Genomic DNA, 15,320 nt, shown 5'->3' with positions numbered 1-15,320 from the left:
ATGGCGGCCATCTTGGTTAGTTGACCGGGTCACAAAACACAATTTTTAAACTAGATACATAAATGATGATTGTGGCCAAGTTTGGTTTAATTTGGCCCAGTTGTTTCAGAGAAGATTTTTGAAAAAGTTAACAACGACGGACGACGACGGACGCCAAGTGATGAGAAAAGCTCACTTCGCCTTTTAGGCTAGGTGAGCTAAAAATAGAACATAGGGGTAAAATTCAGTTTTTGACTTTTAACTCAAATAACCAGACGCTCCGCAGGGCGTAGCTTTATACGACCGCAGAGGTTGAACCCTGAACGGTTGGGGCAAGTATGGACACAACATTCAAGCTGGATTCCGCTCTAAATTTGGATTGTGATTAAATAGTTGACACAGCATAGGTTTCTGACACAGAATGAATGTATTCAAATGAACTTAAATTTTTTGTTTTCTCTTAGAGCAATTCACTATGCTGTTGAATATTAATCCTCTCAAAAAAATGTTTGAAGAAATTTTCTTTTTATTTATGAAATTTCAAATGAGAAAAATTGAACCCAATTTTTTAATCACATCCCCCTTTCCCTTATTCCAAAACTAATTTCAATTAAAATATTCTAATGGAGCTTGCAACAATTACTACTCATTTAAATACATCATAAAATATTAAGATGTAAAAAAACTGCTTGTTATCACTGGATGGTAAAGATTATTTAAATTTATCAGTTGGTAGTAAAAAGTGAATATACATTGTATAGTGTATATAACAAAGATTTAAGTTGATTCTGGACAAAGAAAGATAACTCCAATTAAAAAAATTATTGCAGATATTTCTTGCTTACTATACTGGACAAAGAAAGATAACTCTTAATTAAAAAAAAAATTGCTATTTCACAATATTGTGAAATTAGATATTTCTTGCCATTGCACAATACTGTGAAATTGAAAAGACTTGCTATTGCACAATACTTAATAAAATAATTTTAGATCCTGATTTGGACCAACTTGAAAAACTGGGCGCATAATCAAAAATCTAAGTACATGTTTAGATTCAGCATATCAAAGAGGCCCAAGAATTTATTTTTTGTTAAAATCAAACTTAGTTTAATTTTGGACCCTTTGCACTTTAATTTAGACCAATTTTAAAACTGAACCAAAAATTAAGAATCTACATACACAGTTAGATTCGGCATATTAAAGAACCCCAATTATTCAATTTTGATGAAATCAAACAAAGTTTAATTTTGGACCCTTTGGGCCCCTTTTTCCTTAACTGTTGGGACCAAAACTCCCAAAATCAATACCAACCTTCCTTTTATAGTCATAAACCTTGTGTTTAAATTTCATGGATTTCTATTTACTTATACTAACGCTATGGTGGGAAAACCAAGAAAAATGCTTTTTTGGGTCCCTTTTTGGCCCCTAATTCCTAAACTGTTGGGACCAAAACTCCCAAAATCAATACCAACCTTCCCTTTGTGGTCATAAACATTGTGTTTAAATTTCATTGATTTCTATTTACTTTAACTAAAGTTATTGTGCGAAAACCAAGAATAATGCTTATTTGGGCCCTTTTTTGGCCCCTAATTCCTAAACTGTTGAAACCAAAACTCCCAAAATCAATCCCCACCTTTCTTTTGTGGTCATAAACCTTGTGTCAGAATTTCATAGATTTCTATTAACTTAAACTAAAGTTATAGTGCGAAAACCAAGAAAATGCTTATTTGGGCCCTTTTTGGCCCCTAATTCCTAAAATATTGGGACCAAAACTCCCAAAATCAATACCAGCCTTCCTTTTATGGTCATAAACCTTGTGTTAAAATTTTATAGATTTCTATTCACTTTTACTAAAGTTAGAGTGCGAAAACTAAAAGTATTCGGACGACGACGACGACGACGACGACGCCAACGTGATAGCAATATACGACGAAATTTTTTTCAACATTTGCGGTCGTATAAAAACCAAAGCATTTATAGCAATCTAACTTGAAGTAATATTGTTTATCAGGTCAAACTCTATCTGCCCTGAAATTTTCAGATGAATCGGACCTGTTGTTTGGTTGCTGCCCCTGAATTGGTAATTTAAAGAAATTTTGCTGTTTTTGGTTATTATCTTGAATATTATTATAGATAGAGATAAACTGTAAACAGCAAAAATGTTAAGCAAAGTAAGATTTACAAATAAGTCAACATGACTTAAATGGTCAGTTGACCCCTTTAGGAGTTATTGCCCTTTATATGCAATTTTTAACCATTTTTCGTAAATCTTAGTTATCTTTTACAAAAATCTTCTCCTCTGAAACTACTGGGCCAAGTTCATTATAGATAGAGAAAATTGTAAGCAGCAAGAATGTTCAGTAAAGTAAGATGTTCAAACACATCACCATCCCCAAAACACAATTTTGTCATGAATCCATCTGCGTCCTTTGTTTAATATTCACATAGACCAAGGTGAGCGACACAGGCTCTTTAGAGCCTCTAGTTGGAGTTTTATGGTAAAGTTTATATTTTAGGCCATTTTGGGCAATAAGTGAAACTTGTCCTTTGAATCAGTGGTTTCACAATAACCATAATACTAAGTATCTGTTAGAAGATAGCTCTTTCACAGTACATTGTTAAAGCTAAAGATAAATATATACCAAGAATGACCAATATTAATGATGGAATGAGATTATACATGTATATATATTGAATATATTGAGATCTGGAGCTGGCATGTCAGTTAACTGCTAGTAGTCTGTTGTTATTTATGTATTATTGTCATTTTGTTTATATTCTTTGGTTACATCTTCTGACATCAGACTCGGACTTCTCTTGAATTGAATTTTAATGTGCGTATTGTTATGTATTTACTTTTTTACATTGACTAGAGGTATAGGGGAGGGTTGAGATCTCATAAACATGTTTAACCCCACCGCATTTTTGCGCCTGTCCTTAGTCAGGAGCCTCTGGCCTTTGTTAGTCTTGTATTTATTTAATTTTAGTTTCTTGTGTACAATTTGGAAATTAGTATGGCGTTCATTATCACTGAACTAGTATATATTTGTTTAGGGGCCAGTTAAAGGACACCTCTGGGTGCGGGAATTTCTCGCTATATTGAAGACCTGTTGGTGACCTTCTGCTGTTGTTTTTTTCTATGGTCGGGTTGTTGTCTCTTTGACACATTCCCCATTTCCATTCTCAATTTTATATATACTGTTTTATGTACATACATAAATTAAAATTAAAACCTGATTGTTGTCATTTTTCATAAAAAAGAAAAGAAAAGAGAGGTATGATTGGTAATCAGACACCAGATCTAGACAAAATGACTATACATAAATCAGTTAGAAATAGCATGAAATGACAAATGTTAAACAATATATACAAGAAAACCAATGACCACATCAATGTACAAACGGGAAATCAAGATATACACCAAAAATTACAAGGCCTGTTTACAGACTTCTTACTAAGAACCAAAACATTCATATGGTAGTTGTGATTTATATGTATGGTGCAAAATTTTCTCATTGTTCAAACCAGTGGTACCCAAAGTACTAGTATTAAATGCAGAACAAAGTAAAAAAAAGACTAACAGTTGAAAAACTATCCAGATGTTGTGAAGTTCAATTAACAAAAATACCATCATTAGCCAATGGCTATCTACATATAATACATTGTAATATTCACAATGAACCATTTAAAAATGAGAAAACAGAACCTACAATGTACATGTATAGCTGCTGATTTTTAACCGGATTTTTGGGACAGAAAAGCGCTTCGGACGCAAGAAATTAATAACGTGTTGTTTTCAATATTTTACATCACTGGGTCGATACCTCTGCTGGTGGACTATCAGTCCCCGAGGGTATCATCAGCTCAGTAGTCAGTATTTCGGTACTGACATGATTAAACAAACTTTACTAAAATTGTCCGTTAATAAATTTATAAATTATTAAGAAACTAAGGTTTCAACTCCCTCAGGCAAAGTTGGCTTTAGATGAATTTGGCTATTTATTTTAGGTATTTTTGACAAACAGCTCTTCAACGGTTTCGGTACTTATACATCTTCGGATTTCAAATGTTTGGCTTTGAGCGTTCCTGATGAAGGTAAATCCAGAAAAGCGCTTCGGACGCAAGAAATTAATAACGTGTTGTTTTCAATATTTTACATCACTGGGTTGATACCTCTGCTGGTGGACTATCAGTCCCCGAGGGTATCATCAGCTCAGAAGTCAGTATTTCGGTACTGACATGATTAAACAAACTTTACTAAAATTGTCCGTTAATAAATTTATAAATTATTAAGAAACTAAGGTTTCAACTCCCTCAGGCAAAGTTGGCTTTAGATGAATTTGGCTATTTATTTTAGGTATTTTTGACAAACAGCTCTTCAACGGTTTCGATACTTATACATCTTCGGATTTCAAATGTTTGGCTTTGAGCGTTCCTGATAAAGGTAAATCCGAAAAGCGCTTCGGACGCAAGAAATTAATAACGTGTAGTTTTCAATATTTTTCAATAATGGCGATTTTGACTTTTACCGTTCAGGAGTTATGGTTCTTGAAAAGATGGAAAAATGGAGTTTTCAGTCGTGTCTGTGCATTAACTCATAAACCGTTCAATCAAAGCTTTTAACATTTTAATATGTTGTTACTGACAACTAAATGAAGGTCAAGTTCAATAATGGCGATTTTGACTTTTACCGTTCAGGAGTTATGGTTCTTAAAAGATGGAAAAATGGAGTTTCCAGTCGTGTCCGTGCATTAACTCATGAACAGTTCAACCAAGGCTTTAAAATTTTAATATGTTGTAACTGATGACTAAATGAAGGTCGAGTTCAATAATGGCAATTTTGACTTTTACCGTTCAGGAGTTATGGTTCTTGAAAGATGGAAAAATGGAGTTTCCATTCGTGTCCATACATTTAAGCATGAACTGTTCTACCAAATCTTCCCAAAGGAGTAGGTCCGGTAAGGACCGATTTTGGCCTCAAATTTAAGTTTCATCTGACGAAAGATTTTGACCACTTTTTAAACACTTAAGTGTCCATTTCATATGATTCAATTAATTTATGTGCAAAATTTTAACTTATTTAGTCATTTAAAACGGTCCGATTCAAGCTCAAATATGAAAAATCTACCAAATATGCGAAAAAATGTCACTTTTCAGATGGTTTTTGTCAAAAACGAAAGTGGCCGCATCCGTGTTCCTCCTCAATCTTTTCATATGTTATGTATTATCATCAAATACAACTTCCATTTCAATATTTTGGATGAACACGAATGCGGTCACTATTGTTTTACCCGGAAACTGTCTAAAATTTAACTAAAATGCTGGAATTGTGAAGATTTCAGTAATTTAGCACGACTTCATGGTGCTAGTACCCAATATATGTGCATTGTATTGGCAAAAACAGCCCATATTTATGTAGCAGAACCATTCTACTATCCAATAACTAAGAAAAAGTTTAAATTTTAACAATTTTGTAAAACTGCCATATTTTGGGGCCAAAAAGAGGTCTTACTGAACCTACTCCTTTTAATATGTTGTTACTGATGACAAAAGGAAGGTCAATTTCAATAATGACAATTTTGACTTTTACCATTCTGGAGTTATGGTTCTTGAAAGATTGAAAAATGGTGTTTCTAGTCGTGTCCATGCAATATCTCATGAACCATTCAACCAAAGCTTTTAGAATTTTCATATGTTGTTACTGATGACAAAATAGAGTATAGAGGTTAAGTTCAATAATGACGATTTTGACTTTTACCGTTTAGGAGTTATGGTTCTTGAAAGATTGTTAAATGGCATTTCCATTCAAGTTGTTGCATTTACAAAGTTGAGGTCAAATTTGATATTGACGAATTTTACTTTCACCGTTCATGAGTTATAGTTCTTTTGATATTTGCAGGACACAAATAAATGTTAATAAATCCGGTTTGCTATCGTTGTGACAGCCTCTTGTTGTTTAAAACATGATGGATAAATGATTGGCTGTGTTACAATAAAACAAAGATAACTCAGTGAAGCTATTTATGAACATTTAATAAGTTTGTGTCGACTGCAACAAAAATCTAGAATAAGGGATAGTAATCTTGCTGTGTTAACATCCATTTAATTAGCAATTGATCCAAAAGCTAAATGTTTCAGAAAATAGAAGACCTGGATACTACATGTACAAACATTGTTAATAAATGCCATTGGTAGAGCAGGATCTGCCTACCCATCCAGAGCATATGAGATCACCTGTTTTGGTGGGGTTTGTGTTGCTCAGTCTTAAGTTTTCTAGGGTGTTTCTAGTGTACTTTTATTTGTCTGCATGTCTTTTTCAGTTATAGTCATGGAATTGTAAGTTTATTTTCGATTTATGAGTTTGTTGTTCGTCTGGTATCTTTAGCCCCAATATTACAATTTATCTGTTTTTAATATGATTGTCTTAAACCTCTTTTTCATAGTTCAGTGAGTGACTATATAGCTGCTCGAAGAATTGTTTGCTATGTTGATCCCTATTATAAGTTATATGCAAACAATTTCTGTATGTGTGCACCTATATGGTCATAATGCCAATCTAACAGTTCTAATTTGACCATGTAATCATTGATAATTCACAAAGTTAAACTTCCTAGTTCAAGTCAGTATCTCAGATATGATAGCAAATTATATTATTTGTAATATATTGTAAGGTGAACATATCTGTCTGGCAGGTATAAAATAAACACCTGTCATTTATCAATAATTCAACATAACTTGAGGTCCTCTGATGTTCAGAACTTCAGTACTTTGATTGTAATTTTATTGCTAATACCGACTTTAAAAAAAGTCTATGATAAAACTTTATGTCTAATGTCTTATGTATCGAAATTTGTACAAGTGATTATCTAAATCCCTGATAACATACTGAGTGCAGGGGCGGATCCAGGATTTCCAGCTAGGGGGCGCAATTTTTTATTTTTTTTTGCTTGTAGCAGAGTGAGGCGAAATTTTTTTGAGGTGGCGAATAATTGAAATATTCTTCTAAAGGTGAAATGTAGATATCTTGAACTATTGTGAGGTAAAATTAACGAGAAATTAAAGTTTCAAGCTTAAACCGCCCTTAATCCACACCTGACAACAATCTACAATCACTGTAATTAACAAGAAATATGTGAGTTTGTTTTCATTGACACTAAAAAAATCTAGAAAATGTTATGTCAATGGTTGCTTGGAAAACTGGTGTTGCATTCATATTGCATATATGAGTGGGTTTATAAACATAGGCGGATCCAGGGTGTGTGTGTGGCCCGGGCCCCCGCTTTTTGTGGGGGAAATTTGGTTGATTATATAGGGAATCATTGAAGCATGACTGGAGCCCCCCCCCCTCCCCTTAGGTCAGTCAGCGAGCTCCCCCTTAGGAAAAGTTCTGGATCAGCCACTGATAAAACTACAGTTACAGTTACATTGGATTGTGAAAGTGTAACGATCTTGTGTAAAAGGGCAAATGAATTCACTGTCTTAAGTTCTTAACTTTCTCTTTTAAGTAGAAAAAAATCAAGAATAAATTTGTTTTTTTATATTTATTTCAATTTAAACAGTAGCAACTTCATTATCATTGATGCTATAATTTCTTTATTTTCATTTCCAAACAATACATATTTGTTAATTTTGTAATTTGAACTGCAAGTTACTTGCACTAAATATTATATGAAAGAAAATTAATAAGAATAATATTTTTACAATATTTTTAGGATGACAAACCAGATAAGGGCAAACAAAAGTTTATCATTTGTCCACAATTATAAAACATTGATTTAACATTCTCTAACCAAGTTATTTTTTAAATATAAATATAGATTTACATTATATCACTTTTCATATAAGACCAATTATCATGATATGGGGTCTGATATAACAAACAACATTTTATTTTGTAAATACTAATTAGAATAGAAAACCATGTTGATCCTTCAACTGTATTCTTATCCCACCAAATATAGTAATAGTGTTGTATTGTAATTCTGAGATCAATCAGCATACATGTATAGTTGTAGATGTTCCTGATGTTTTAGTGTTCATAGTGTACTGCAAGTAATTTCTCATTGTGAGCTCTGTAGAGTTTGACAATAAACTAAGTGTATATACATATGCCTAGAAGCAAGAAACAACCTAAGACAAGACTCTATAAGATTAACCAAGTATGTGCACAGCTTAAAAATGATGCCATATATTCTACTATAAGGCATAACAGGTTACTGAGTACTGTAAAGACTCTGCCTAGTATCATCCTATGCATTGACATATACCCCATATTTGCAAAGGAGTGCAGCTTCTCATATACCAATTTCTACATTTACATGTATGGATAATTTGACGACGGATCTTACCACTAGTATAGTAATAAGAAAGGTGATGTCGACTTACTATTTTGATTCTCGATTATATCACTCCCTAATGTAATAATTAGACAAAACTAAAGTAGTTAATAATTTCTATTAATAAAAAACATAATATCAAAATATTTACATACACAATAAATCACTCAAAATTACTCTAATCAGAAAGATTATACTATATTACATAACTTCTTAATACAAAATAACTAAAAACTTATACTTGATTTGGGTTTGGGGCAGACTCAGCATTTTCTAAATTACTGACATAATTAAACTCGGTGTAGCAGCTATTGGAAAGCTTTTAGAACATAAGAGTAAGTGTTTACTCACTGTAAATGCTGTAGCTTAGGCTACAAGAGCCGGAATAACAATGTCAGTAATGCACATGGAAGTAATGCTCAACTCGGTGTAGCGGTCAACTCGGTGTAGTTAGCTACAAGAGCCGGAAGCAATGTTAGATGCTACTCGGTGTACCCAGAACTACAAGAGCCGGAAGACAAGTGTGCTACAAGAGCCGGAAGAGCATTACTTCAAATTGATGTGGATGAAGATAGCAAAACTGCTAGACAAATTTAATAGCCCATTCAAATATTAATGTACATGTACTGTACATGGAAACAAATGAAAACTACAGAATTTTGGGGAATTAATGAATTATGTATTCCCATTACCAGATTAATTAATTAATACGGCCAATATGGCTTTAACAATTTTAACTGAATCTGCCCAAAGTACATGCATATAGTCGACAAGTGTAAATACATACAATAATCATGATAATGTACTAAATTAAAAGGATAAATATATGAAAAATATTCACAAGAAGTTACATGTTAACAAAGCCACATTAAATGTCCTAAACAACATTCAAAATTTATGGAAGAGCGGCGGGGATGGTGGTGGCTGTATAAACTTTGATAAGACACAAGACCTGGCAGTAACAATGTTAAACGATCAATGATGTCATAATTAATTAACAGCCAATCAAAAGCTTTGAAAATCAGAACTAAAATTAACTATCTTATAGTTTAGTCTATAGGAACAATTTAACAACATAAACATGACTTATACTTATAAGTCTTAATTTATTTTGTAAATACTAATTAGAATAGAAAACCATGTTGATCCTTCAACTGTATTCTTATCCCACCAAATATAGTAATAGTGTTGTATTGTAATTCTGAGATCAATCAGCATACATGTATAGTTGTAGATGTTCCTGATGTTTTAGTGTTCATAGTGTACTGCAAGTAATTTCTCATTGTGAGCTCTGTAGAGTTTGACAATAAACTAAGTGTATATACATATGCCTAGAAGCAAGAAACAACCTAAGACAAGACTCTATAAGATTAACCAAGTATGTGCACAGCTTAAAAATGATGCCATATATTCTACTATAAGGCATAACAGGTTACTGAGTACTGTAAAGACTCTGCCTAGTATCATCCTATGCATTGACATATACCCCATATTTGCAAAGGAGTGCAGCTTCTCATATACCAATTTCTACATTTACATGTATGGATAATTTGACGACGGATCTTACCACTAGTATAGTAATAAGAAAGGTGATGTCGACTTACTATTTTGATTCTCGATTATATCACTCCCTAATGTAATAATTAGACAAAACTAAAGTAGTTAATAATTTCTATTAATAAAAAACATAATATCAAAATATTTACATACACAATAAATCACTCAAAATTACTCTAATCAGAAAGATTATACTATATTACATAACTTCTTAATACAAAATAACTAAAAACTTATACTTGATTTGGGTTTGGGGCAGACTCAGCATTTTCTAAATTACTGACATAATTAAACTCGGTGTAGCAGCTATTGGAAAGCTTTTAGAACATAAGAGTAAGTGTTTACTCACTGTAAATGCTGTAGCTTAGGCTACAAGAGCCGGAATAACAATGTCAGTAATGCACATGGAAGTAATGCTCAACTCGGTGTAGCGGTCAACTCGGTGTAGTTAGCTACAAGAGCCGGAAGCAATGTTAGATGCTACTCGGTGTACCCAGAACTACAAGAGCCGGAAGACAAGTGTGCTACAAGAGCCGGAAGAGCATTACTTCAAATTGATGTGGATGAAGATAGCAAAACTGCTAGACAAATTTAATAGCCCATTCAAATATTAATGTACATGTACTGTACATGGAAACAAATGAAAACTACAGAATTTTGGGGAATTAATGAATTATGTATTCCCATTACCAGATTAATTAATTAATACGGCCATAAATCAGATTGAATACATGAAATGTATGCGGTCTGAGTGCCCCAAAATTAAGTAAAAGTTATAACAACCAAAGATATAAATCAAAACAATACATTTATATACATGCAATCTTATCATTGTTATTACATGTATCATACTACACTACATAAGTCCTAATTATTCCTAAACCTAAATGACGACAGACATACAAGTGATCCTAGATCGATCCGCAATATAGTATACTGTAAAACTAGTACAATGTATCTCATATAATAATATATAGTTATATAATGATTGACAAATTTGCCAATTTTATCAATTCTTTGCTAAAGAATTTTGAGCTCTTTTCAGGTCAGACTCTGAAATTTTTATATATCTACAGTAAGCATCTGAAGACCATCTTCCCATAACTTTTATCAAGTGGTCCTCAACCTGAACTGAACCGGCAGTTGTCGCTGCCCCGATACGAAAAGAATGGCCACTGTAATAGGTAGAGTCAATACCTAAACTATCTAAAGCATGTTTGAATAAAGAGAGAAATTTAGCTCTGGTGACAGCAGCCCCAGTTAAATCGACAAACAATGGAGTTTCAGGAGACGGATTCCTTTGAAAGCGATTATTCATATACAAACAGCATATCCTATGTGGGCAAATCTCAGTACCTGTTTCAAAAAGTTTAATAGTCACACCTTGTCTAAAAGGATCTGTTTTAGAAATTTTAAGCTTAAGATGTATACTGTCGCTTAGAATAGTAATATCTGAAATACATAAATTAAAAGCTGGATCAAAATTTCCACAACTATCAACTGTGAATTCACCACATCTTAAAAAACCAAAAAATGCAACTGTACACATAGTTTCTAATAATAAATTCTCATAACTACTGTTCTGGCGCAGCCAGAGACAGACTTTCTGTAAAATATCAAAAGTTATAGGGTACCTTGGTTTAGGATTGGTTTTATAAGTACGCTTTACTCCATTCAGTATAGCTTTGAGTCGTCTTAACTTAGTTAAATCAGGATAATTTATGTTAAGTTCTAAACATTTGAACCTAATACCACACAAATACAATTTAATAGTACTATAACTTATATGTAGTCTACTTGTACAATAAGCAACAAAAAGTAATAATAACTGTTCATTGACTGGTACACAGCCAGGCAATATTAAAGCAACAACACCAGTTAATAACAAAAAAGAAGTGTATGATCTAAAACCAGTTTCATAAGTTTTTCTTGTGCCTGTAGATATTGCTGCCTCCCACAACTGGCTAACTACGGTGTCGAGCTCCATAACACAAGTTGAGGAGGAGGAACTTTGCATGGAACCTCCTGTGCTTCTTTTGCAAGGCGACGAAATTTGTTTATCTGCAAACGAGACAAAGCATCAGCTTTAGAATTAAATTTTCCTGGTACATGTTTAGACAAAAACACAAAATTTTGTTGTGCAGCAATTAATGTAAGTCTCCTTACTAAAGGCATTATATGAGCTGATTTGGAACGTCCTTTTTTTAATATTGCTACCGTAGCCTCATTATCACACATAAAAATTATTCGTTGCTTTTTCCACATGTGTCCCCACAAAACGGCTGATACCACTATAGGGTACAATTCTCTAAAAGCTATAGATACTTCTTTCTCATCAACTACTAAATTTGAAAACATTGATGGCCATGATTCAGCAAACCACAGTCCTTTATAATAGCCACCAAAACCGATAGAACCAGAGGCATCTGTATATAAACACAAGTCATCAGAAGTTATATTTTCTTTGTTATAAAACATGCTGACACCATTCCAATTTGAAAGAAAAAAGAGCCACATTCGAATGTCTTCCCTGCATTCACATGTTAGTTTGATATAGTGGTGTAACGCCTTAACTGTTGTTGACACTAAGATCAGATGGGATACAAATGTTCTCCCTGGGATAACGACTCTAGATGCAAAATTTAAATGGCCTAGTAATTGTAACACCTCCCGCTTTGTGCAGGATTTTTTTATCAGAAACTCTTTCAAGAAAGTTGAAATTCGAATAAGTTTATCGTTTGGCAGTCTTGCCTCCATTAAATTTGAATCCAGAATAATTCCAAGATATTCAATAACTGTGTCTGGACCTGAAGTTTTATGTTTAGCCATTGGAATCTTGAGAGTGTCAAAAATGTAGTATAATAAATCCATATTTCTCTGTCCACATTTATGTGGATGTTCAAAAGTTATGAAGTCATCAAGAAGGTGCAAAATGAATTCTATGCCAAAATTATTCTTTGCTATCCAACATACTGCTTGCGACAAGTTATCAAAAATTCTTGGGCTTGATCGACAGCCAAATGCAAGTTTGGTATAGAAATAATATTTTGTACGCCATTTAATACAAAACATGTGCCACTGTGAGGGTAATACTGGCATTAACTTGAACGCATCAGAAATATCGGTTTTACACATGGTTGTGTATCTTCCTAAATTCTGTATAATTTGAATTGCATCGTCAATGCGCACATATGATAAAGAGCAACTATCTTTGTCAATCATGTCGTTAACACTTTGATGCACAATATTTTCATGTGGGGAAGATAAGTCTACTATAAGTCTTGGCTTTCCTGAATATTTTCCTATTGCAACACCTATTGGGCTTACTCTGTATTGCTGAAAATGCAATTCCTCAAATGGCCCTTCTAAAAACCCTTAATTAACTTCACTTTCAATAAGTTTATCAACAATATCTGGTTGAGTAATAGCTGATCTTAAATTTCGACATTCTTTAGTAGGAACATCTGTATTAGAAATTAAGGTATCGAAACCAAAAGCAAGGCCATGGCATAAATAGTTTACAAATTGTTTATCTGGATGATTATGTAACTGTTGCTTTAACTCATCTACATTAATTGGAGTATCAACTTTTTCTCTCTGGTTAAAATCTAGTCATTTATTAATATTGTCTGTGTTGTTTTGTTTTGGATTTTTCTTTCCTGGACACCTGAATGCTGCATGGTTATAAGAATAGCAAATAGAACAAACATGCGCATATTGACATGGTTGCCTATTACACCTCCTATCATTAAAGTTATTACAGATTTCAGTTTCATTATGAGTTACTCTTTTTCTACCATAACGGTCCAAATCCTTCACAGCAAAAGTTGAACTTTTAGAATAACTAGCTGTGTTGGCCACTTTGTTTGTTACTGTATTTTGAATTTGTGGACAAAATGATGACAAATGCATGGTAGATGCGCAATTAGAGCATGAATTGACCTTAGCATTCCCTGCAACCATACTTAACATAGTGGTATCTTTGATGGACCAATCAACTTTAATGTTGCAGTCTCTCAATGCTGCTGCTGCCCTGGCTGAAAATTGGCAATGGTAGTCATAAAACTTAGCCCCATATACATTGTATATATCAATAATATTGGCCTCGTATCTGTCCAACTCAATTCTCCTATTAGTGAATTTCGAACACATCACTCTCTTGTATTTTCCAAAGGCAGTTATGAATTCACTAATGGTCAAAGATTTAAGAAGCCTAGTGTCTTCGTGGTTAGATAAGTTGACTGTTATAGACCCTTGTTGTTGGACAATGTTCTTGTCGGCTTCATGTTTTGGAATTAACAGGGCCGCTAAGTTCACATCTTTCCCTTCCCAAATGCGTTTCTTTATAGCATCAGAAACAATGTCTACATGGGGAATACATTCTGATGGAACCCCGAATTCTGATATAGGAAAACGATACCCACCATTTAATGGGAAAGCCTGGCTACATGGAGATTCAGCTCCTGCACTGGTGCTTGGCCTTGGACCGGGATCGTTGTTTCCCATGGCTGCGTATGCAGTGCTGAGGTTGTTATCCTCAACGCCAACGGTTACTGGTTTGTCATTGATGTTAATTAATTTAATAACTGTCTGCTGTAAACCCAGCATCGTTCCTTGCATGGACTGCATTGAATTTAACATCCCTGTCATAACTTCATTGTTGACATTGGCACTGGGCGCCGCCATATTGGATGACGTAGATCCGGTCGTTCCACTCGGGAAATTCATCCGCGGTTCTGTCACGGATATGCTCCTAGCCGAATTACTTCCGCTGTCCGAGGTTAAATCTCTTTGATCGGGAGCTTGATTAGAACTGGCAATTGTAACTGAGTTCAAATTAGAACTTGCATCAGCAGTAGATGTACTTGGTGCAATGTCTGATGATGCTGATGTCTGTGAGGTGTTGCCTGTCATCTGTTGGTCAGCTGGGGCGATTTTCCTACGCGCGATGTTATCCATGTAAATCTTCTTAAGCATGTTTTTTCCCAGAGAAACAGGAACAAAAATGTTAATACTTTCCAATTCAACTTTCAATTTGTTAGCAGTCCAGTTAGCTGGGTCGGAACTGTTCCACTGATTAGACCTCTGTCTGAAACGAGGTGCACGGCGATCGGCCATGATCACTGAAAGGTCAATGTCCGAGTGTTTATGTTTTAATAAATTCCACTTCGCAAATAATCTGAGAACAGTTATATCCTTGGAAAACGTATAAATATCGAATGATGATAATAATGTCAATAGTGTAAATAAGTTGTAATAAAATATAGAATGTTGTATATAAACTCTGTATAAACTTTGATAAGACACAAGACCTGGCAGTAACAATGTTAAACGATCAATGATGTCATAATTAATTAACAGCCAATCAAAAGCTTTGAAAATCAGAACTAAAATTAACTGTCTTATAGTTTAGTCTATAGGAACAATTTAACAACATAAACATGACTT

At 33.8% G+C, this 15,320-nt stretch overlaps 1 protein-coding gene across 1 annotated transcript; it reads right to left on the bottom strand.

The window, feature by feature from the left end:
- Positions 1–7,697: 7,697 nt before the first annotated feature.
- LOC134686948 (uncharacterized) lies at positions 7,698–15,278 on the bottom strand. The gene is made up of 2 exons (XM_063546811.1): positions 14,297–15,278; positions 7,698–11,933 (listed from the first exon to the last, which is right to left on the bottom strand). Exons 1-2 carry the CDS (start codon positions 14,988–14,990, stop codon positions 10,882–10,884), a joined length of 1,746 nt encoding a protein of 581 aa, XP_063402881.1. The 5' UTR covers positions 14,991–15,278; the 3' UTR covers positions 7,698–10,881.
- Between the last annotated feature and the right edge of the window lie 42 nt (positions 15,279–15,320).

Source organism: Mytilus trossulus, chromosome 10 (genome assembly GCF_036588685.1).
Source record: "Mytilus trossulus isolate FHL-02 chromosome 10, PNRI_Mtr1.1.1.hap1, whole genome shotgun sequence".
NCBI classification, from domain to species: Eukaryota; Metazoa; Mollusca; class Bivalvia; order Mytilida; family Mytilidae; genus Mytilus; species Mytilus trossulus.
This window is presented reverse-complemented; position numbering and strand designations above follow the sequence as displayed.

Excerpts from the sequence above, each read along its gene's own strand:
- LOC134686948 (XM_063546811.1), bottom strand. The coding sequence starts at position 14,990 with ATGGCCGATCGCCGTGCACCTCGTTTCAGACAGAGGTCTAATCAGTGG. Across the intron at positions 11,934-14,296 it reads CCAGGCTTTCCCATTAAATG|ATAAACAAATTTCGTCGCCT; the intron begins GTGGGTATCGTT and ends TCTCGTTTGCAG.